Below are 20,981 nucleotides of genomic sequence, written 5' to 3'. Positions count from 1 at the left end.
CGAAAGCCAACCACGAAAAGGGATATCTCTTACTCGAACCGCGCCCCGTCAAAATCAAACTCCGTGCGCATGCTAGAATGCGTCCGTCCAACAATAGGAAACCCATCCCCCCTTCCTTCACTGCTTCATGTAAAGCTTCCTCGTGTTCGCCGCCTCTTTCTCTCCAAGCAACTTCGCCTGGTTCATCATTCCCTCAATCCATTCCAACTTCTCTCCCGAAAGGTCCAACTTCTTCGTCTTCGGACCTGCCAGTCCGACCTCATTTCCTGCCCATGACTTCTGCGATGCTCCAGAGTCCATCGCTCCTCCCTCCTCTCTGTCAAAAGAGCTGTAGTTAGACATCGCGCTGCTAGGGCGCGACCGCGGTGCAGGGGCACTGGTTGGTGGCGTGCCCAAGAAGCGCTTGGATCCGCCAGTGTTGCTGTGCGAACTTGATGGCCGCAGGGGCTCCGGGGTGTCATTGAACCCAAGCCCAAGGTGTTCGACCTTGCCCTCGGAAATCACACGTCTGCTGTGGTGATCCGCGTACTGGCGGAGGTATTCGCCCAGGTCCGCCCAACCGCCTCCAACCCGGACCATCAGTCTTTCGCCGTTCTCGCCGACACGGCGCACGAAGAGCTTGATGGGCTTTGCTTGGCCAGGCTGGGTAAGGTGGTAGAGTTTGATGCCTGAGTCGCGGTTGGAAGCATTGCGAGGACCGGTGGCCTCAGATAGAACTGCCTGCATCGTGATTGATTGTGCGCTAGTTTTGCGTGAGACTCGCAACGACGACTCCGGACGAGAGCCGGAGAACGTGCGCCTGGAGCTTGTGTCCACTGGCGAACCACCGGCATCTCCAGAAGTCAAACGAATCGGCGCGTGAACCGAGGTGATGATGCGGCGGATTTGCTGCTCCAAGTCGGCCGTTGCGCTCGACACACGTCGATGCTGCTTGCTCTTAGCTGCGCTGAAATTCCGTGGTTTGGGTCCAGGAGCATCTCTGGCTTCATCTGAATCCGAATCGCTAGGAATCACAATCGGTATCTGCTGGGACTTGGTCCTCCGTTTTTGCATGGCAGAGTTCAATGGTGGTCGAGGCATCTTGGCATTGCGCTTGCCAGGGAGCGGACGGAACGAGGGAGAGTCGTCCGGACTGCCAACGGGGCTGGACATCTGTGACTCCGCGGGCGATGTGTATTCTTCCTCGATCCGAAGCTCAGGAGTGTCCATCGTCGGGGGGTATCCATCGCTGCTACCAGACGCGAGACTCTCTTCTTCAGTCGTGGCCAAATGTGCTCCGTGGTGAGAGTGGCGTCTGCGAGGGCTGCTGTTGTTCGATTGCGGCTCCTCCTTACTGCTGGAGTTACTGCCACGCCTGGCATCCACGCTCTTTACCTGCGAGCGTGTGGTAGACTCAACGGAGGTAACAGAGGCGCGCCTCTCTACAGACTCTTGGATGCTACTCTCAGCGACCGCCTCGGAGTCATCGCTGTCACCTTGTTCGGCATCCAGGTCAAATGTCCGGAAGCGATCCGTCTTGGTCGGTGTTCCTTCAATCGTTTCTAGTCGCTGGGCGAACTTAAAGGGCGAAACGTGGATCTCAGGCTCAGACCGAGATCGCGAGCGCTGATGACCGCGTGGAATGAGGTGGCCCGATTTTTCGGGACTAAACGTGCTTGTGCGATTCAATTTAGGTACAGGTCCTGCAAGCTTGTCGCCAGTGACGTCCAAGTCGGAAAGTAGCCTGTGCTCGCCATTGTCCGTGGTCAGAAGCAACTTTCGCGGTGTGTGGAGCGCGCCGAAGCCGAACGGTTGATCCGCACCACGCGCAGAGGTCGGGCGGGTCAATTTCTCCGGCGGTCTGGACATTAACATGTCGAGCTCGAAAATTCGCTTCTGAGCATCGGCCGCCCACTTGCTGTAATCCGCCTCAACCGCCTCGAAATCATCTATCCAGTTGTCGGGTAGAACGTCGTTCATGCCCTCGAGTGCGTCCAGCATCCGGTCCAGCTTCCGCCCTAGGCTCGTGATCTTGCTCTGCAGGTTGTCGCGGGTGTCGGCGATGACCTCCTTCCAGCCGTCAAGCTCCTTCGTGGATTTTTGAGGGTCATCAGACAGATCCAACGTATCCCATCCCGAGCGCATAGCCTTCATCACGTCGTCCAAGCCGGTGAGGAAATGTGGCACTTCGTGCAGGACCAACAGCCGGACCGACCACACACGCGTGAGCTGGCTGAGATAGGACAGACACGGCAGAGCCTGCAGCATGGTATGGGTCACGACGTAGGAGAAGTCGTCCAAGAGGTGGAGTTCCGCGCGCTTGTTGCCGTAACCTGATGTGGGTCGGGGTCGTTCCATGGGATACATGTCCAGGATGTAACCTTTGAGCTCGTCCATGTTCAAATCCTCCAATTCTTCCTTGATCTGGTCCAGACGCACGCCGTAGGCCATCACCGTCGACGCCGGCATCGAGCCCCAATACGCCGACTCATCGCCGTTATCCGTGCCATCCGCGCCGGTGGAGGCAGCATCCTTGTCGAGGCCTTGCGTGTCCTTCTCCTGAATGTACGGGTCGCGACGCAAGGGCGGCTCGAAGGTTTCGCACCACGTCCATGCCTCCAGCTCTGCGCACCAGTCCTTGACGCTCTTCGTGGCGGAGGCGACGCGGACGCCAAGGACCTTTTCGGAAGCCGTCGCGTTGGTGATGCCAGACAGCAGCTGCTGGGCTTCGGGAGTTGCGGAAGGGTCGACGCCGTCGGTGAAGGCCTGGAGGGTGGTGGAGGGGGAGACGGCCCAGGGTTGGGATTCGTATGTGCTCATGTTTTTGCGCCGATCGCGCGTTGGCGAGTGCGAGGGGGAGTCTCTCCTGGCGCGCTCGAGCAGCGGCGCGGAGAGGGAGAGCGCGCTTGGGGGACGCGCCGCCATTGCTGGTTGCGAAGGGGGTGCTGTGATGACCAAGTGAACATAAAGGAGTAACGTGTTGTGGGTGGGAAGGTGTAGATGAGATTGGGAAGCAATGTGGGATGTTTACGACGCCTCTTTCCGAAATGATGGCTTGCAAGCTACGTTATTGAATGCCCGTCGCAGCCAATTTGACAAAGGGCGGCGATTATTATTGGCTAGGGACCCCGGGCCGGCAAGGTCGCCCTGACTTCTAGGCCCATCGCGCTAGCTCCCCGCGTTCCGCGCTCCTACGCCAGCCGCCAGGCACCACGATGCGCTGGCTACCCGCGCGCGAACGCAATCCGCTCAACACCACAGCACCCATCGCGACCTCACCGCTCGGCTGATTGCCGTCCACGGGCCGCTCACGATGCCCATCTGCTCCACGATGTGCCGCTCCAGTCCACTGCACTAACCCTTGTCGCTACTAGTAACGCCCTGTGGATCTAGCCCTACGCTGCCGATCCGAGAGCCCCCCTTCTCTGCTCAGTGCTTCTGCTTGTCCTTCTCGCGGCGGCCCTGCTGCACGAGGGCGTCAACCCTAGCCGACGTCAGTCCGTGATGCTTCAGGGGCTGAGACTAATTTTACCTCTGCAACGCCCCGAAGCCCTCGATAAAGCTGGAAGCGACCCACTGCCACCACAGCCCACTCAGCTGCGCCACGTTGTGCCGCTGCAGCCTACGCGCCATGATGGATGCCTCGACAACGTGGATGGCTATCATCAGCGCCAGCACAAGCGGCTGCACCCGGGCCACGAAGGCCGCGAAGCCCGGCGAGTAGCTGAGCACGTGATCGTAGATAAACGACCCTGGGAGTGCGTTGGCCCGACGTGAAACAAGCACGTACGTAAGCGCACAGACGACGAAGATGACAGCATGTGCTCCTCGCGGGCGGGTGTACTGTCTGACTGTAATGTCGCTTCGGCCCAGGCCAGCGAGACAGTCTCGGTCCATCTGGATGACGCGCTCGCGCGCTTCGCGCCACGATTGCATCGGAGGTTCCAGCGGAATGGTGAAGTTCTTGCCGGCGGCACCGATGCTCATGGAACCAAGGGATAGGTCGGTCAAGCGCGCTCTGCGAGCAGCGAACGAGGAGACGTTGCAGTAGTGCTCGAGATATCGTGCGATCTGACCCATGAGCTCGAGCAGGTGGTGGGGGAGCGAGGTGAGGGCGCGCCTACCGAGTCCTGATGGTCAGCATTCATGTGCGACACGATACGCCGCTTGACGGCAGCCTCCTGGGCGGCGGCGTCGGCCATATTGTGGGCTCGTTGCGGCTGGCAGTCGGCAGGGTCTCTGCGTGTGTCGTGAAGCGACGAGGTCGGCGTGCAGGAGAAGACAGGAGATGTCGCGGAGATGGTCGGCGAGATAGCCACGATCCATCTCCGCCGCGGCAGTCGCCGTCTCGTCGGACTCACAGCTCCGTGGCTCTCCCGCCCGCTGACCCGCTAGGTTCCGCTGCTGTGCATGTGCGACCCCGCGACCGATTCTCTCCGCTCCTCCCGTGCGGTTTGGCTAAGAACACCGGTCCGCTACCACTACGGCCCCTCGATCCGCGCAAAGAAGCGACTAGCATTTTAGTCTGTGTGTGTGCGCGTAAGTGCCGGAGTGGAGAAACGGCGCTTGTCTGGAGAATGCGGTTCCTCGCTTTGCGCTCGCACATCTGGAGAGGGCGGGAGACCCTGATATGTCGCTCCGGCGCAAATCTTGGCTAGGCGACTGCATCTCTGTGGAGCAACCGCACAGCATCTTCTCATCCCTTCACACTGCATGTCGCAAGCCACGCCATCGTTTTCGGACGACGGCTCCTTGCCGACCCTTCGATCCCAGTCAGGCAAACCGCTTGCGGCCAACGAAATGCAGCCAGCCGCCGTGTTAAATCATAGACGGCGCAAGGCGGCGACTATGACGACTAAACGGCGCAAACTTGGCAGTAAGCACGGGCTCCCGCAGGTTTTGTGACAGAATCGGGGTTCTTGCGATCGCGCCCCACCACTGCGCCCGGCAAGGCTGCCGAGCTCTAAGCAGGGTTTAGCTGTGCCCAGGCGTCGTTCTGTCCGCACGTTTCGTAGCCCGGACGCCATGTTGCGTCAGAGGTCGTGGCAGCGACCAGGGTCCCGAGCCCGTCTTCTGCAAACCTGCTCGGGTACGAATGCTCTCATCTTTTCTCCCTCAGCGCCCGCCCCCGATCTCAATTGCACACTCCATCTCCATACCATCTTACAGTCTTCTGCCCAAACCCCTCCCACACGTCCTGTACATACCCCACCCGATTACACGGCCGCTAGAAAGCTACAATGGCGGACAAGACCACCGAGGAGAACCAGGCCTCTACCAATGCCGAGGCGCAGGGCAATGCTTCCGCCAGCGGAGGCGTTGGCGCAGAGAGCTCCAGCAAGAAGCAAACCGAGAAGAAGACGCCAAAGAAGCTAGGCAAGAAGCAGCCCGAGCCCCAGCAACAACCCACCCCGGAGGAATCGCCCGAGTCTGACGCGGACGCTGAAGGCCAAGAGCCTGAACCCGAGCCGGAGCCTGAGCGCAGGCAGTCCAGACGCCGCCAGTCTCGTGGCCGCGGCCGCAAGGGCGTCCCCGACAGCGACACCGAGTCCGTTCCCCGCTCCGACGTTTCCGCCAGTGGCGGCCGTCGCAACCGCCAGCGCCAGAGACAGAAGGGCCAGCAGAAGCAAGGCGGCGGCGGCCCTCTCGAGGGAATCACGGAGAACGTGCCTGGCGGCGACCTCGTCAACGGCGCAGGCGACATGGTTCAGAACACAGCAGGCAATGCGGTCAACCAAGTCGGCGACACAGCCGGCAAAGCGCTTGGCGGCCTGACGGGCGGCGGCGGCAAGGAGGAAGAGGAGGGAGACTCAAAGGGCGAGCAGCTCCGACTCCGCCTGGAGCTCAACCTGGACATTGAAGTGCAACTCAAGGCCAAGATCCACGGTGACCTTACTCTGGGTCTTCTGTAAGTGTCCGCGCCCTGAATCTCACAGACGATCAGACGAAAGGCTGACTGTCCACAGGAACTAAATGCGCATATGTTTTCTCATATCCCGAATAGTAGTTTAATGCACGACTTATGGAGGACACGGATGTATGCGACTGGCGCATGGGGGCTTTGATTCTATGGTGTAATGACTTCCGAAATGAACTGTGTATTAGAAAAGCAATGTGCGACTACTTGCGCCCCGGTCCCACAGTGTTCCGCGAGGCATGTGTGATTCTGCGGTCATGATGCGTGAGCTCAAAATTAGGTTGGTCCGATAGGCGCGTCCCCGCCGGGTGCAGCGACGAGTTGCGTAACCTTGGCAGCGGGGCGATTCCGGCTGCCGAGAAATGCCTGCAACAGGCTTCGATCATCGCGAGGTGGCGTCCTCCTCGCATGCATGCCCGCTGTGCCCGCCTTACGCGGCCGTTTCGCCTGACCTGGAGCCCTTGCGACGGCGCAGCTCCCATCCCCCGGCCGCCGTTGACGTCAGGCCCAAAGCCACCCTAGCCCGTCTGCGCAATGTCAGGATGGCCGTGCCGCCGCCCATGGCTCAATCTTGATTTGGCCTTGTCCGCAACTTGCCGATTCCTGCTCTGAGCCCTGCGCCTTGCCAACGTCTTTGCTGCTACTGCTCTGGACCTTGGCCTGCTTCCTTTCTCCGCCCCTCCACCCCTCACCCTCCGTACCTCCCTCGACTCGTCCCCACGAACCGACCTCCATCAGCATATTGCCTGTACATACTCGATTCAAACAGTCAACAACCACCATGGCCGATTCCGACTACGAGGCCCAGATGGCCGTCCGCGAGAAGGAGGAAATGCCTTCGATGCGGTCAACGCAACAGCAGGAGAAGATGGTCAACGCGATGAAGCAGCACAAGCGTGAGACGGGCCAGCAGTCGGCACGGTCACGGTCCTCGTCGCGACGCGCGCGCCGGCAGCGCATCCAGAAGGCAATGGACGAGGGCAAATACATGAAGACCAACAGCCTGGAGGCGCTGGAGGAGGCCGACGCCAACGGCGAGCTGCAGGAGATGGGCATGTTCGAGCGCATAGGCCCCGACAGCACCTCCATGGACGGCCCCGTCACCAAGGCCCGCGCCATGCGCGGCGAGATCCCCATGCGCGGCACCAACCCCAACCAGCCCTACCGCATGCCGCCCCAGGAGAAGCAGGGCGGCGGCCTCGACGACACCGACGGCCTGAAGCTGAAGCTCGAGGCCAACCTCGACGTCGAGATTGAGCTCAAGGCCAGCATCCGTGGCGACCTCACGCTGTCTCTCTTGTAAGTTTGCTTCCCTGTTCTGCCCTAGTCTCCTCCCCCCTTCTCCCCCAAGAAAAATATCGCGGCCTCTTATGGGCTGATTGTTATAATCTTGGTTATAGAGAATAATAACCCGCTATAGTGCGTGATCACGATGTGTTAACGAAACGGACGTAATCTTTCTCTTGGTCCCACGACAGTGAATGAACACTACAGAATCTTTAATGAATTCATCCACCTTTCTTGTTAATCGGTCACCCCTTCGGCAGCCTGAGCGGGGCACGGCCTTTCTGTACAGGGTCCGCCGACGAGCAACGGGGAGGGCATGTTTTTTGAGCGTTGGGAGTTTTGAACGGGGCCACCTCTTTGGGCATCCTTGGATCGATGGGTAAAGCTAGAAAAATTCACAGTCACCAATTCGATTCTACCCCTACCACCTCTTATCACATGACTCTTACGCTTTCAACTTTTCCAATGTAAAACTACTGGGCTAGTGGTACTTTTCTTTATTTGCAAACTGGGGGAGGGGAAATCATAAGTGCCGTTGTTCCTACATCCGTTTCTCAATGCCCCCGTCGAAGCCTTCTCAAGCGCACTCAACGAAGGTGTACCAATAAATTGCCGACGCTGCACCAGCCAGACTAAGGAAATATTCCACCGCCCTTCAAGCTGCAAATCGCTCGTTGCTGCTTGAACTCCTCCCCTCCAACTCCAAACGCCCAACAATCACCCCGACACCACCACCATTGACGGACCTCTCTCCCAACACACTCCTACCTACCTACCTTACCACCCCTCCTCCCACGCCTGCCTCGACATCATCATCAGTTGCTGCGCCGCAAGCACCATCTCCCCATCGACCGTGTCTTCGGCGGCGACGGCGTCAGACGGCTGCTGCTGGTGGTGGTGGATACGGTTGTCTTGATTGGCGAACTGCGCTTCTGCCTGCCCGCCGCGACGCCCCATCGGATGCGCTTCGCTCGGTCGTTGACTCTGCTTCTTCGGCGCCTTGTGCTTGAAGGTGTCGTTGGTTTTGTTCTTCTTGTTTTTGTTGTTGTTGTTGCTGTTGGCGGCGTTTGGCAGATTCGCGGTCTCGACTGCGGGGTGAGGTCGGCTGGTGTCGTCTGGCTGTTGCTCTCGTGTCGTGAAGGGGGCGGGTTCGGGCCTCGGTAGCAATTTGCGAAGAGGTGCGGATGTTGGGGTGGAAGGTTGGATTGGTTGACGATGATGGCTGTTGGGGAGGGACGGCGAGGCGGGAGATGGAGGAAGGCGGATGCGTAGGCGGGAATTGTTGGACTCGTGGTGAAGTTGGCTTGCGGATGGTGAGAGCTGCTCACTGTTGCACACAGACTTGGGTGTCTCCGGCAGGTCATCCGATAGTGTCTCCAGTGGGGTATCCATAGCGTTTAGTATTAGTGTAGATGATGCTTGCCATGCAATAAAGTGGTGTGAGCAAGGATCATGAAGAGGAGACTCGGAGGATGAGGAAGTTAAGAAGCCTGAACATCGTGCCTGCTGTGTTGAGCGAATTTCCTCCTTCCGTAATCCATTAGGGAAGCTGCGATCTTTGTATGTGGGCAGCTTAATCGACTGACAGACGCAGAGGTTGCCTTGAGGATTATGCAAGTCCATCCAGAGACTTGGACTGGGGTGGTAGTAAGACGGATTCATTGTTTGTCCATATTGGACACAGCATCCTCAAAATCCTCCATCTCGATGCTCCGGCTGACTTTGTCTTTCAGCCAGCTCTTAGTATCGATTCCAGGAAGCAGTCCTTGATCCCTGAGGACGATGTAGATGCACGCGGCGGTAACTGTCTTTGCAGGGAAGTAGTTTGCAAGCTGGTAGTTTCTACATCTGGCAAAAGGTTAGTGCACGATCTCCGCCTCGGCGCATCTGACGTACGCGTTGAGAGCTTTTGCCTTGCAGTCTTTCGCTATGCCAGTCTCCATAAGATCAGCAATCCGATCAGCCTCCTTCTTCTCCTTGTTCCGATCGTCAAAGTAGCCTTTCGCGTCAGCATTACCGTCATCGACACCAAAGTCCCGCATTGCTTCACCAAGATAGCCGGACAGAAAGTCGAATGGCGTCGATACGCGCAACTCAAACTTGAGGACGCGCAGAAGAATGAGTTCGGACTGGATAAGAGAGGAGCGAAGTGAATCATAGGTCGGTGATGGACATTCCAGAACGGCTGAAGTTGTCCCTTGGTGCATCAGTCTCCATGCTGGCAGTAGGAATTCCCTCACTCTGCGCGGTGCGTCTTTGGCCTTGGATGCTACGGATAGACAAGCAAGTGCCAGCATCTGCATAGGAGTCAGTAGCTCTATGGTAGGATGGAAGCACATTTACGAGACGAACATGGTCGTCAAGGCCGAGTAAAGTCTTTTGTTGGCGTTGGAATTTCTGGTACCTGTTCAAGAATACGAATGACAAGGCTAGACATTCCTCAGGCCTGCAAGAGTCAACTGGGGCGGAAAGCATGACGACATCTGGAGAGGCGGGACTCACAAGCGCAGGATATCGCCTAGTAGTGTGATCATAGAGATATGATGCATGGCCGGGCTAGCTACCGGGGTTTCGCCCTTGTCTTGCATTTCTTCCGATGTTGGGGTCATGGTTCGGACGGAAGCCCGGGGTCGTTTGCTTCTCAGAGTTCCAGGATCCGAGACGTCAATTGATCGGAAAGGCTTCCCAGGCTGACATGATGTGTCAGTGAATGCAGAAGAAGCGCGTGATTCCACCAGAGTGGTTGTGTGCAAGTAGCAGCGGGCTGGAAGATAACGCCCGGCCTTAGTCAGCGCGGCTAGGCCTAATCGGGGCGGTGAGGTGGCCTGGGCGTCGCTACCAGAAGCGCTTCTGCCTTCACCCTCCGTCACACTCAGCAGGCGCACACCGCATGAAACCTGCCTGATTAACAACCGAAGACTATGTCCCTCGTTACTGAGGCCTCACTCGACGTCTTCATCCGGAGGAAGACCGGCAGCCCCGGCATCTGCACGTGCCCGCTGCAGCAACCCGGAGAGGACTGAGACGACTAATGGCCACCATGGACAGCACCAGAGATTTCAATAACGATGAGGACACATTGTCCGCCACATCAAAGGGTGCCTCATCTGCGCCGACCCCGGCGACATCCACTTCGTCCACCGCTACATCTACTCAGCCATCCGAAGAGCAAGTCATTCTTACCGACCTGCGGAATTATATCCCACTTGGATCGCTCATTGTGCCTGGCCAGCCGTGCGAATCTGGTGTTCCTGGGTGTTGGGAAGAATTGGACCCCTCGCAAATAAGGAGCCTCAACGGCCTCGACCCTCGTCTTACAGACTCCGTTGCCACCCTACTGTACGCAAGATGGGTCCGTGTGCAATTCACGCCGTCTTCAAGCGACTCATCCATTCTGAGGCTTTGGATCCTCCCTCACGACATTGCTCGCCGCTTCATTGACCGCAATGCCAAAAAGGCACGGGGTGCTCTTGCATACGTCGTGCAAGAGTTGGATGTCTCTGCAGGCGTGTGGGCCGGCCATCTTCCTGAAGAATCACAGTCGCCGGCCAATAGATTTGATCCTTGGGCTACCGCAGAGGACTCGTCTCTATTCTATCTATTTAACACTCTGCCTTCTCCGGCGCCGAACCCGGACAAGGTCGAGGACCCGTACGCGAAAGCAGCCATGCAGGACGTACTGGACATGAGCATCCCAGGATTGAAAGCGACCCTCTATCCGTTCCAAGCCCGATCGACTGCCTTGATGCTTCAACGTGAGGCTTCACAAGAGCTCCATCTTGATCCACGCCTGGAAGTCCGCAAAGCCCCAGATGGTCAGGAATTCTACTACTGCCCTCGGGATGTTGAGTTCCTCCGCAACCCTCGCTGGTATGAGAGCAACCGCTCAGGCATTCTGGCCGAAGGTATGGGCAGAGGCAAAACAATCATAGCCATCAGTCTCATACTGGCCACGAAACATCACCTTCCCAGGATTCCACCAGAATACCAGACAGGACCTCCAACACGACCTAGGGTTGCTTCACTATTCCAGATGGCAGCAGCATCGACCGGGCGCCACTCAATTCCTTGGAGGGCCGCCATGGCTCGCCACGAAGAAGAGACGGGTGAAGAACTGACCGAATGCATCAAAGCTCTTAGTTATAACCTTCCACGCTACGAGATCTCTGCCGAGCCCGTACGCTTCAATCGAAAGACAACCCTCCCACCTCCTCGAAAAATGACCATGTGCAGCGGAACAATCGTAGTTGTTCCCAGGAACCTGCTTCACCAATGGCAATCGGAATTACAGAAGCACGTAGAAGAAGGTCATTTGAAAGTCTTAGTGATGGACAATTCTCGGATACCCCTCCCGCCTCCGCCAGAGCTCATCACCTATGACATCGTTCTTTTCAGCCGGACTCGATTTGAAGCCGAATTCCGCGATGGATCCGACGAGCAGGGACGTCGGCTGGCTTACAGCCTTCCACCCTCATGCCAATGTCCATACATAGGTGCCACAAGAACCAGAGACTGTACCTGCCTGAAACCCGAAGATATTCACGACTCGCCACTGAAACGTCTGCATTGGTTAAGGATCATGATCGACGAAGGGCATAATTTCTCATCACCAACCTCAAACGCTGTGTTAGTTGCACAGAAGTTGGTCAAGGCGGAGCGACGTTGGGTAATTTCCGGCACTCCGGCCAAGGATGATTTACTCGGAGTTGAGGTAGACCTCGCGTCGAACGAGTCACCAGGCATGGGCGTTGAGAACGATGCTCAAGCATTGCGAGACGCTGTCCTCGAGCAGCGGAAACGCTACAGTGATGAAGACTCTCGCGGCACTGGGGCCTCCAAGAGCCTTGGGCAGCTTGCAACACATTTCCTCCAGGTCAGACCGTGGGCGGAAACCGCTTATGAGGAACGCGCGGATTGGCTGGACTATGTTTACAGGCATGCGGACAGGAATAAGCGTCGCAATTTCGACGCATATTCACAATGCATGAAGAAGTCCCTGGAGCAACTCATCATCAAGACCCAACCTTTCGACGTTGAACGAGACTTGGTACTACCCCCTCTTACTCACCGGATCGTGAAGCTTGAGCCAAGTTTCTACGACAAAATTTCTGCAAATCTTTTCGTTCTTGTCTTGACAGCGAACGCTGTCACGTCTGAAAGGACGGACATTGACTACTTGTTTCATCCCCGCAGCCAACAAGCTCGGAACCAACTCATCACCAACCTTCGTCAAAGTAACTTTTTCTGGACGGGATTCAGTGAAAAAGACGTCGGCAATGCAATCGAACACGGATGCAAATACCTCGTCAAGGAAGATGCCAAATTCTCGGATGAAGACAGGAAGCTCTTGACAGACTGCATAGAATTCGCCGAGAAGTTCGTCCTTGGGTCAGATAATTGGAAGGCCATGAGTGCCACACATGAGGTCGGCCTATTTGTGGATTCCTGGCCTGGCAACACTTCACACGCATGGGCACTTGGTAAAGACACCCCGGAGCTCTATGGGGTTGCGCAGCTCCTGCAAGCCCAGGCCCACGTCAACGAGAGGTTGGGAGACGATCCAATGGAAGGATTCGAAGCCGCTGGCCTTGCTGCGTCTCGGGATGCATACCGCGCAGCCGAGATGCACGACAATGAGACCAACGTCGTCGAGGGAGAGGTGATGAAGATGGGCCTACCGTCTTCGAGCACACACGCGGAAATCAAGGTTTCCAGGCTCCATGCACCGTCGAAACAGCACCTGGCGACCCCGAAGACGAATGGCAAGAAAGCCGGGAAGAAGGCGACTGATTCAGCAAAAGAAACCGCAAAGTGAGCGCACATGTCCCGTCATGGATGGCCGCGCCGCAGCACTGACCGAGTGACAGGAAGCCAAAGACGGAGAAGGACGCCCCCACCGAACCGCCGCGCAAGCGGCCCAGGGACAGCGGCATCGACGTCGCCGACGACTCGCCCCTCGGCAAGACGCGCATCGTCGGGACCGTGTCGGCCAAGCTGACGTACCTACTCGAGCAGGTCATGGCGCACCAGCGCGACGAGAAGCTGCTGATCTTCTACGACGGCGACAACGCGGCGTACTACCTGGCGCAGTGCCTCGACCTGCTCGGGGTGCCGCACGAGATCTACTCCAAGGGGCTGTCCAACGAGCTGCGCTCGCGCTACGTCGTCGCCTTCGACCGCGACCCGGCGCTGCGCGTGCTGCTCATGGACGTGCGGCTAGGCGCGCTCGGGCTCAACGTCAACGCCGCGTCGCGCGTCTACTTCGTCAACCCGGCGTGCCGGCCCGCCATCGAGGCGCAGGCGGTCAAGCGCGCGCATCGCATCGGCCAGACGCGGCCCGTCCGCGTCGAGACGCTGGTCCTGCGCGGCTCCGTCGAGGAGGCCGTCTTCGAGCGCGCGCGCGCCATGACCCGCAAGCAGCACCTTGAGGCCAAGGCGCTCGAGGACGACCGCGGCGTCGCCGACATCATCAAGGGCGCCCGCCTGCTGCGGGTGGACCCGGCCGAGGCCGAGGGCGAGCGCCAGATGGCGCCGCTGGAGCGGCCGGAGCAGCTGTTTGGGAGGCCCGGCAGGGGCGCGTTGAGGAAGCTTGGCGGCTTTTCGCCGCCGCAGCCGAAGAGGCGGAAGAGGGATGATGATGATGGTGGTGGTGGTGCGAAAGGTGTGGACGAGCAGGTCGTGGTGGATTCGCCGTCGCGGGGACGGCAGAGGGGGACGCAGGCTGCGGAGGGAAATCCGGGGCGGTCGCGTCCGAGTCTCTTTGGTGGAGGGGATTAATTTGGTCGCCGGAAACGGGAATTTGGATACGAACACCCAATTGGCAGTTGCCTGGATATATCGGCATTTTGGTACTGGATTGGATCGAGTGAAGTACGAATGGATGGGTAACTTATCCTTGGATCGATTTCGATTGCATATTGGTCAAATCCCGTAAATTTGACTATCAGGCTTCGACATACTAGCATAATTAGACTGAACTAAGGCAGCGGTGTCAGCAGTGGCGTTGCGGTGCCTTGTGAGCGGTTGATTCTCGGAGGGGAGCGGAAGGATTCAAAAGCCGTCCGTCAGCCTGCATGCTTTCTTTCGACGTCGCTCTGCTCTCTCGCTGCTTGGAATATCAACAGTCATCGATATCTGTGACTCATCTCGCAACGGCGTGTGTTATAAGACTTGGCCCGACGGCTGCGCAGCAGCCCTAACCTCTGTCATGACACCCCACCCATTTACCGATGCTGACGACCTCGTAACCCGCAGCCGTGCAGCAGCATACACCTGAACGACCTGCCATGAAGAGGCATTGATGAGATCCTGAAGGATCAAGGGAAGAGTGACGACCAGTACTGCCCTGTCCGCCTGTGGATCCGTATCCGATGCGCTGGGTGAAGACGAATCGACGATCTCGAACAACGCGGATCCGGGAGATGCAATCGAGGCGCTGGGACGCGAGAAAGAGATGGATCTGGGAGTTCGCTTGCTGCCTCAGCTCGTCCCAAACCCCAGCGGCGACGCCTTGTCCTACCTCCCGTGCCGAATCCATTACCTGACGTCTGTCAACGAAAGATCGAAGATCGGGCATCTCTTCTAGAAAGGGCAGCTGCTTGGGGAGCCATGCGCCTGCACCAAGCCGTGGGTGGCGCCGGGTCGGGAAACGCAACAGCGACGAGGCATCACGACTTATACGATGAGTTCGAACGCTGAGGCGGCACGCTTAACGACGGCGTCGGACACGGACTCGGCGGCCAAAGCTCCAGGCAGTTTCTTCAATAATCCACTACTTCCAAGGCGGGGTATTGGCCCGCTGCACAGTAGTAGGACGCGCACGACTCGGGCGGGTCTTATCGCGCAATCTGCGGTGCGGGTGGCACCTTCCCCTCAATAATGCCGAGCGATTCTTGGACTCGACAACAAGCACTCCTCAAGCCTGCGCCAACCGTGCAAGCTGCCGCTGCCCAGCTATGCTTGATCCCTGGAGCCGCCGTGGGGGCAAGAAAACAGCCCCGGCGCCGCCCTCGCCCTTCTGGCCGGCTCCATGTCTTAGTCGCAGTCGCAGTCGACGGCGCAACGTTGCATCCCGCCGCTGAATCAAGGCCCGTTGCAAGATAACGCCCAAGAGTGGCGTGCTTGGTGGGAAACGACGGGTTATCCCACGCCGCAGACTAGCCATGGGCTTGCGCAACTCGCGGTCCCAGATGCGGAAGCCCCCGACAATTTCTTCGCACTGTTTCGCTTTATAATAAGAGTCCCGGTCTGCATTGCCTGCCTCTCGCCGTGTTGTTGACCATCGCCCATCCGCCTGTCCAGCCCCACCCCCCGCCCAATCCGCCCAAGATGTGTATGTGGATCTATTACCGCAACAGCTAGCTCCCTGGCAGTTGGCTAATCGTTTGACAGCTGGACAAGGCGAACACATCACATCCGACGCCCTGTCGACGCGGGTTCCCGACCAGGTCGTCGATGGCAACGCCCGCAACTCCTTCGCTATAGGCGATGGAGCCAGCAGATCCGTCGACGAAAAGCAGTTGGACGTCAATGTCACCCGAGCCTCTTCCACTGACGACGGGCTCCACCCGGCTCCGACTGACGAGGAAACGAGGACTCTGCGGAGAGTCTCTGACAAGATCCCCGGGGTAGTCTGGCTCCTCTGCGTTGTCGAGTTCTCCGAACGCGCTTCATACTACGGTGCCAAAACCGTCTTCTCCAACTTCATGCAGTACCCGCTGCCCGAGGGTGGTAAGGCTCGACTCGTGCCACTCTAGCCTTTCTTAAACTAACCGCCTCTGCAGGAAATGGCGCCGGCGCGCCGGCTGCGGGAACCCAGGGCACCGCTGGTGCCCTTAACAAGGGCCTCCAATTCGCCAATGCCTTCGTCCTGCTCTTCAGCTTCCTGGCCTACGTCGTACCCATCTTCGGAGCCTGGGTCGCCGACACAAAATGGGGCCGCTTCAAGACCATCGTCATCGGTGTGCTGGTCTGCTTCGTCGCCCACATCATCATGATCTTTGGCGGCCTGCCCAGTGTCCTGCAGGCGGGCAGGGGCTTGGTTCCTTTCATCATCAGCTTGCTTGTTCTGGCCGTTGGCGCTGGTGTGTTGCTTGTATCCTTCTCGCGCAAACTGTTCTGACGTCTCCAGGTCTCTTCAAGCCCAACGTTGCCCCTTTACTCCTGGACCAGTATTCGCACCAGAAGCCCTTCACTCGTGTTCTGAAGTCAGGTGAGAAGGTCATCGTGGACCCTGAATCGACCGTACAGCGCATGATGTTGGTCTTCTATGGTGAGATACTCTGCAATCATTGTATGCCGAATTCGTACACTGACTGCTGTAGCCCTGATTAACGTCGGCGCGTTTTTCGCCATTGCCACAACATATGCTGAGAAGCGCATCGGTTTCTGGCTGGCCTTCCTGCTGCCAACAATTGTCTTCATGCTCCTACCCCTTCTTCTCGCCTTCCTGTACAAACGTTTGATCAAAACTCGTCCGAACGGTTCCGAACTCACCCACGTGTCCAAGATCTGGGCCATCGCGGTCAAGCAGAACGGCGGCAAGTTCTGGAGAAAGGGCTTCTGGGATGCGGCCAAGCCTTCCGTTCTGGCCGAGAAGGGCGTCACCACTTTCGCCGGCAAGCCCATCGACTGGAACGATAAGTTCGTCGAGGACGTCGTCCGCACCATCGAAGCCTGCAAGGTTTTCCTGTACTTCCCTGTCTACAACATCAACGACGGCGGTATCGGAAGCGTCTTGTCGAACCAAGGTCAGCAGCCATGAACCACAAGACTCGGCATCACGTAGCGCAACGTACTCACTGACCTCCCTCTCCAGGCTCCACCATGACCACCAACGGCGCGCCAAACGACCTCCTCGGCAACTTCAACCCCATCGTCATCATCGTCGCGGTGCCGCTGCTCAGCCACTTCATCTACCCGGCGCTGCGCAAGTACAACGTGCGCTTCGGCCGCATCACGCGCATCACCTTCGGCTTCACGCTGGCCTGGATCTCGGGCATCATCGGCGCCATCGTGCAGTGGCGCGTGTACGAGACCAACCCGTGCGGCTACTACGCCAGCTCGTGCGTCGCCGACGGCCGCGTGAGCCCGCTCAGCATCTGGCTGCAGATCCCCAACGTCGCCCTCGGCGCCCTGTCCGAGTGCTTCTGCAACGTCACCGCGTACGAGATCGCCTACTCGCGCTCGCCGCAGGGCATGAAGTCGCTCGTCATGGCCATCTTCCTCTTCATGACGGCCCTGTCGTCGGCCCTGGGCGAGATCTTGACGCCCGCGATTACGGATGTGAGTTTTTCTCCTCTTCCTCCCCCACTTTCCCCATCCATCCCACTCCTTTTCCGTGTTTTCTACGTATACATACGTGGTTGGTTGGTCACACTTACTGACGTCGTCCCATCGATCAGCCCCATCTCATCTGGGTCTGGGCCGGCCCCGCCATCGCCCTGTTCGTCCAGACCGTCATCTTCTGGTTCCGCTACAGGCACATGGACAACGACGAGTTCATGACGTACGAGGACGAGAAGACGAGCGCGGCCGCAACCTCTTCGGCCGGTGGTGGTAGCAGCAGCACCAAGGTCGACGGGTCGTCCGATCATGATGATCATGATCATGACGGTGACGTCGAGAGGAAGGTGTGAGAGAGCGTGTCGAAAGAGAACGAGGAAGATGGGGGTTCATGATTAATCAATCGTATTAGCGATATTCGCCACAGGTCATCTTGGATTCTGCATTTGGGCGAAGGGAGTTAGTTGGACGGTGAAAAAAAAGGGGGCAGAGAGGAGGGATGAGTTTCTAGCGCCATGTCCACGGCTATGATTGTCGTAGATACCCTAACCTCCCCCGTTATCGTACATATAAAATTTACTACATTCCACCGACGGACAAAATTGCCGCACTCCCGAGACCGGAGCCCCAGAAGGAATTTTTGAATCGACAAGCAATGAATGATGGCAGCAGCGGAAGGAGAACAAGCCGGGGAGCTTCGGTAGGTATTCCGTAGAGGGTTGCTTATACTATTACCACTTATTACACGGATGTATGCGGACGAAGGGTAACAACCGTGTGCACATACGACGAAGTCATACATTCTTATATCCCCGCCACCAGTAAAGTCTATCATAAATATATATTTATATATGTATATCTCTACATACCGTCGAACACGTTACACACACATACACACACACAAACACACGTGTCACACATACAGTGCTGTGTCTCTCTTCATCCAAAACAAGAAGACTCTTACCGACCATAAAAAGCCTTACCGAACCGAATCAAACCTACATACAAACGTTTATTTCATCCCTCATCATCCGTCACCTTACCTACCCTCCCTTCCATTCCATTTCCATTCCCTTCCCCTTCCCATTCATCTCTCTCTCTCCCATCTCATCACGGACTCGACGGTTCCCACTCCTCGTCCGGCGCCCTCATCAACGCCCCGGTCAAGCCCCTCATCCGCCTGCCCAACAAGTCGTCCTCGCTCGCCAGGCTGACCAGGCTCTTCCTCCTCCTCGCCTTCGTCCCGCCGCCGCCGACGCCCCGGCCCCTCCCCCTGCCCGAATGGGCGTAATACTCCGTCTCCGACTCCCGCCCGCTGTGCCTGCCGCTGCTGCGCGCCGCCTTCCCCCTGACCGTGCCGTTCGCCTTGTTGCTACCCCTACCCCTGTTGCCGCCGATGACCGTCATTTCCAGCGGGTGGTCCTCGTCGCCGCTGCTCTCGAGCGTGTGCCTCCGCCTGTGCCGCGGCCTGTTGCCGGTGCCGCCTTCTCTGTGCTCCGCCGCCAGCGCGTCCGCGTCGACGCGCTCGGCGATGTCCCGCATCCACCGCGCGCACTTGAAGATGTACTTCCAGCCTTCGGGAAAGACGCTGACGAACTGCAGGAAGCCGTGGCTGATGCCGGGGATCATGACGACCTCGACGTGGTCCGTGTCGACGAACGTGTTGCCGCCGCTGTTGCTGCCCTCGACCGCGAGGCCGAGCTCGCGTCGCTCGCGCCACGCCGCCGCCTTGGCCTGGCGGATGCGGCCCGCGAAGATGGCCGTGTCGTCGACGAGCGGGTCGCGCTCGCCCGTGAGGAAGTACGTCTTGGGCATCTTGGCGAGGAGCGATTCCGGGGCCAGGAGCGGCGAGAGGAGGTAGTCGGTGCTGAAGTCCGGGCGGTTGTGCGGGCCGATGTACAGGATGATCATGGCACGCATCATCTCGGGCGTGAGGATGCGGTCATTGAAGTAGGAGATCATGGATGACATGGCTAGACGAGTCTTGATGGCCGAGGATTTAGGTTGGGGGTTTGGGAGTGTTGATTCTGACAGCTTGGACTCGAGGTGGTGGGCATCGACTCCTGTGTGCGCCGCTGATAGCCGTATCGAAGTGGACGGCGACCGGTTCATTGGCTTATCGGTGATTGTTGCTGTGGAGGCCCCGTTCTCCGCCGGAGGCGTCACATCGTCGTCGTCTTCATCATCCGAGTGGTGAGGCGTAGTGGGAGTGAGCTTCCTGTAGTCTTCACTCTTCCTCCTGAGAAGGCCCTCATTGGTTTTGCGGGTCTTTCGGTCCCGAATGAGTGCCATCTGCTCATCAGTCATCCAATTACCGATGTTGAAGTCAAGTGCTGGGTATATCAGGACGAGACCCGCAGGTGGAGGCAGCGACTCTTCGCCCATATAGCGCCGCGTATCAGTGCCTCCGCTCTGCAGGATCATGAGCACCATTCCAACTGCAAGATTGCCTCCAGCGCTGTCGCCAGAAACGATGATCTCCGGAGTGCTCGTTCCAGAAAGGCCGACACATCGTCCTTTGCTAGCCATGATCATGTGGTAGACATCGTAGCACTCATTCAAGGCATATGGGTACGGGTACTCGGGTGCCTTCTTGTAGTCCAAAGCCAGGACCGGCAATCCAGTTGTTCCAGCCCAGCCGAGGAGTTTGTCGTCATGATTTCGCGGATCCATTGCCACGAAGCCGCCGCCCGGGATATCCAAGACGATTTTGTTGTGCTCTTTCAACGCAGAGATTGGGCCATCAAAATACAACCAAGCCTGAACCGGCTCCTTGTATGAGGATTCGGGAGGGCGCGGTATGCGGATGGCGCGAGGAGGATAGCGCATCAAGCGGGGACGCATGAGGCCGGTGATCAACTTTAGGTATGGAGTCGTCCCTTTGTCCCAGCTTACCCTCAAGTGGTCGACTGTCAGCGTGGACCGAATCTTTCTGACCTTCTCGTCGGCTTGCTCGGCGCATATGAGATAGTATAGAGTAAATACAATGGAGCAGATGTCGCGGGCCCATTTCCTCTTGATTGGCATGGCTGACCAAAAGCCAGCGTCCAGCGCAGTGGTGACCCAGGTTGCCCTGAAGTACGAGCGTGTGTATAGATTCGCGAGAGGCTCGGGGCACTCGAGGCCGACCAGCTTGCCGAAGTTGCGGGAGATGTAGAGCCAGAGCAAGGTTATAACAACGGTTTGCCATGCAGTGAGGCGGGAAGAAGCGAGGGACGACAGGCGTTTGAGCAAAGGCGGGCCATGGCGAGGTCCCCTGTGAAGCGTGAGCGGTGGCGGGCGGCGGAAGAGGGAGCGGAGCAGACGAACCTATACAGGTAGGCGCACCAGAACGAGACGACGGCGAGGACCTGGACTCTCCGGAATTTGACGGACGGACGTCCCAGTACATGGTCTGCGGGAGTAGGCATCAGTAGGTTGCGGAGGAGAGAAGGCGGCAGGCTGGGCACGATACCTATCATTGTTGCTCACGACGCTTAAGCACCGGGCGGGCATGTGGAAGTCGAGCTCTTTG

The 20,981-nt window shown here is 58.1% G+C and overlaps 7 protein-coding genes across 7 annotated transcripts; 4 read left to right on the top strand and 3 right to left on the bottom strand.

Annotated features, from left to right (window-relative positions):
- Positions 1-117: 117 nt before the first annotated feature.
- SLS55_006385 (uncharacterized protein) lies at positions 118-2,799 on the bottom strand (the record flags this gene model as incomplete). The annotated part of the gene is made up of 1 exon (XM_066777815.1): positions 118-2,799. One exon carries the CDS (start codon positions 2,797-2,799, stop codon positions 118-120), a length of 2,682 nt encoding a protein of 893 aa, XP_066631910.1.
- Positions 2,800-5,219: 2,420 nt separating this feature from the next.
- SLS55_006384 (uncharacterized protein) lies at positions 5,220-5,891 on the top strand (the record flags this gene model as incomplete). Its single annotated transcript, XM_066777814.1, has 1 exon — positions 5,220-5,891. The coding sequence occupies one exon, from the start codon at positions 5,220-5,222 to the stop codon at positions 5,889-5,891; it is 672 nt and encodes a 223-aa protein (XP_066631909.1).
- A 786-nt stretch (positions 5,892-6,677) lies between these two features.
- Positions 6,678-7,199, top strand: SLS55_006383 (uncharacterized protein; the record flags this gene model as incomplete). Its single annotated transcript, XM_066777813.1, has 1 exon — positions 6,678-7,199. One exon carries the CDS (start codon positions 6,678-6,680, stop codon positions 7,197-7,199), a length of 522 nt encoding a protein of 173 aa, XP_066631908.1.
- Positions 7,200-9,042: 1,843 nt separating this feature from the next.
- On the bottom strand, positions 9,043-9,792 carry SLS55_006382 (uncharacterized protein; the record flags this gene model as incomplete). Its single annotated transcript, XM_066777812.1, has 3 exons — positions 9,043-9,312; positions 9,588-9,612; positions 9,686-9,792. The coding sequence occupies 3 exons, from the start codon at positions 9,790-9,792 to the stop codon at positions 9,043-9,045; spliced, it is 402 nt and encodes a 133-aa protein (XP_066631907.1).
- Positions 9,793-10,223: 431 nt separating this feature from the next.
- Positions 10,224-14,768, top strand: SLS55_006381 (uncharacterized protein; the record flags this gene model as incomplete). The annotated part of the gene is made up of 3 exons (XM_066777811.1): positions 10,224-12,994; positions 13,051-13,864; positions 14,505-14,768. 3 exons carry the CDS (start codon positions 10,224-10,226, stop codon positions 14,766-14,768), a joined length of 3,849 nt encoding a protein of 1,282 aa, XP_066631906.1.
- Positions 14,769-15,511: 743 nt separating this feature from the next.
- On the top strand, positions 15,512-17,820 carry PTR2_1 (peptide transporter ptr2; the record flags this gene model as incomplete). Its single annotated transcript, XM_066777810.1, has 7 exons — positions 15,512-15,515; positions 15,575-15,913; positions 15,967-16,266; positions 16,314-16,454; positions 16,507-16,932; positions 17,001-17,467; positions 17,587-17,820. The coding sequence occupies 7 exons, from the start codon at positions 15,512-15,514 to the stop codon at positions 17,818-17,820; spliced, it is 1,911 nt and encodes a 636-aa protein (XP_066631905.1).
- Positions 17,821-18,577: 757 nt separating this feature from the next.
- On the bottom strand, positions 18,578-20,928 carry SLS55_006379 (uncharacterized protein; the record flags this gene model as incomplete). Its single annotated transcript, XM_066777809.1, has 3 exons — positions 18,578-20,723; positions 20,818-20,824; positions 20,922-20,928. 3 exons carry the CDS (start codon positions 20,926-20,928, stop codon positions 18,578-18,580), a joined length of 2,160 nt encoding a protein of 719 aa, XP_066631904.1.
- Positions 20,929-20,981: the final 53 nt, after the last annotated feature.

Source organism: Diplodia seriata, assembly GCF_021436955.1.
Source record: "Diplodia seriata strain FDS-637 chromosome Unknown scaffold_6, whole genome shotgun sequence".
Taxonomy (NCBI): domain Eukaryota; kingdom Fungi; phylum Ascomycota; class Dothideomycetes; order Botryosphaeriales; family Botryosphaeriaceae; genus Diplodia; species Diplodia seriata.
Note: the sequence above shows the minus strand (reverse complement) of the source record. Positions and strands in the feature narration are given on the sequence as shown.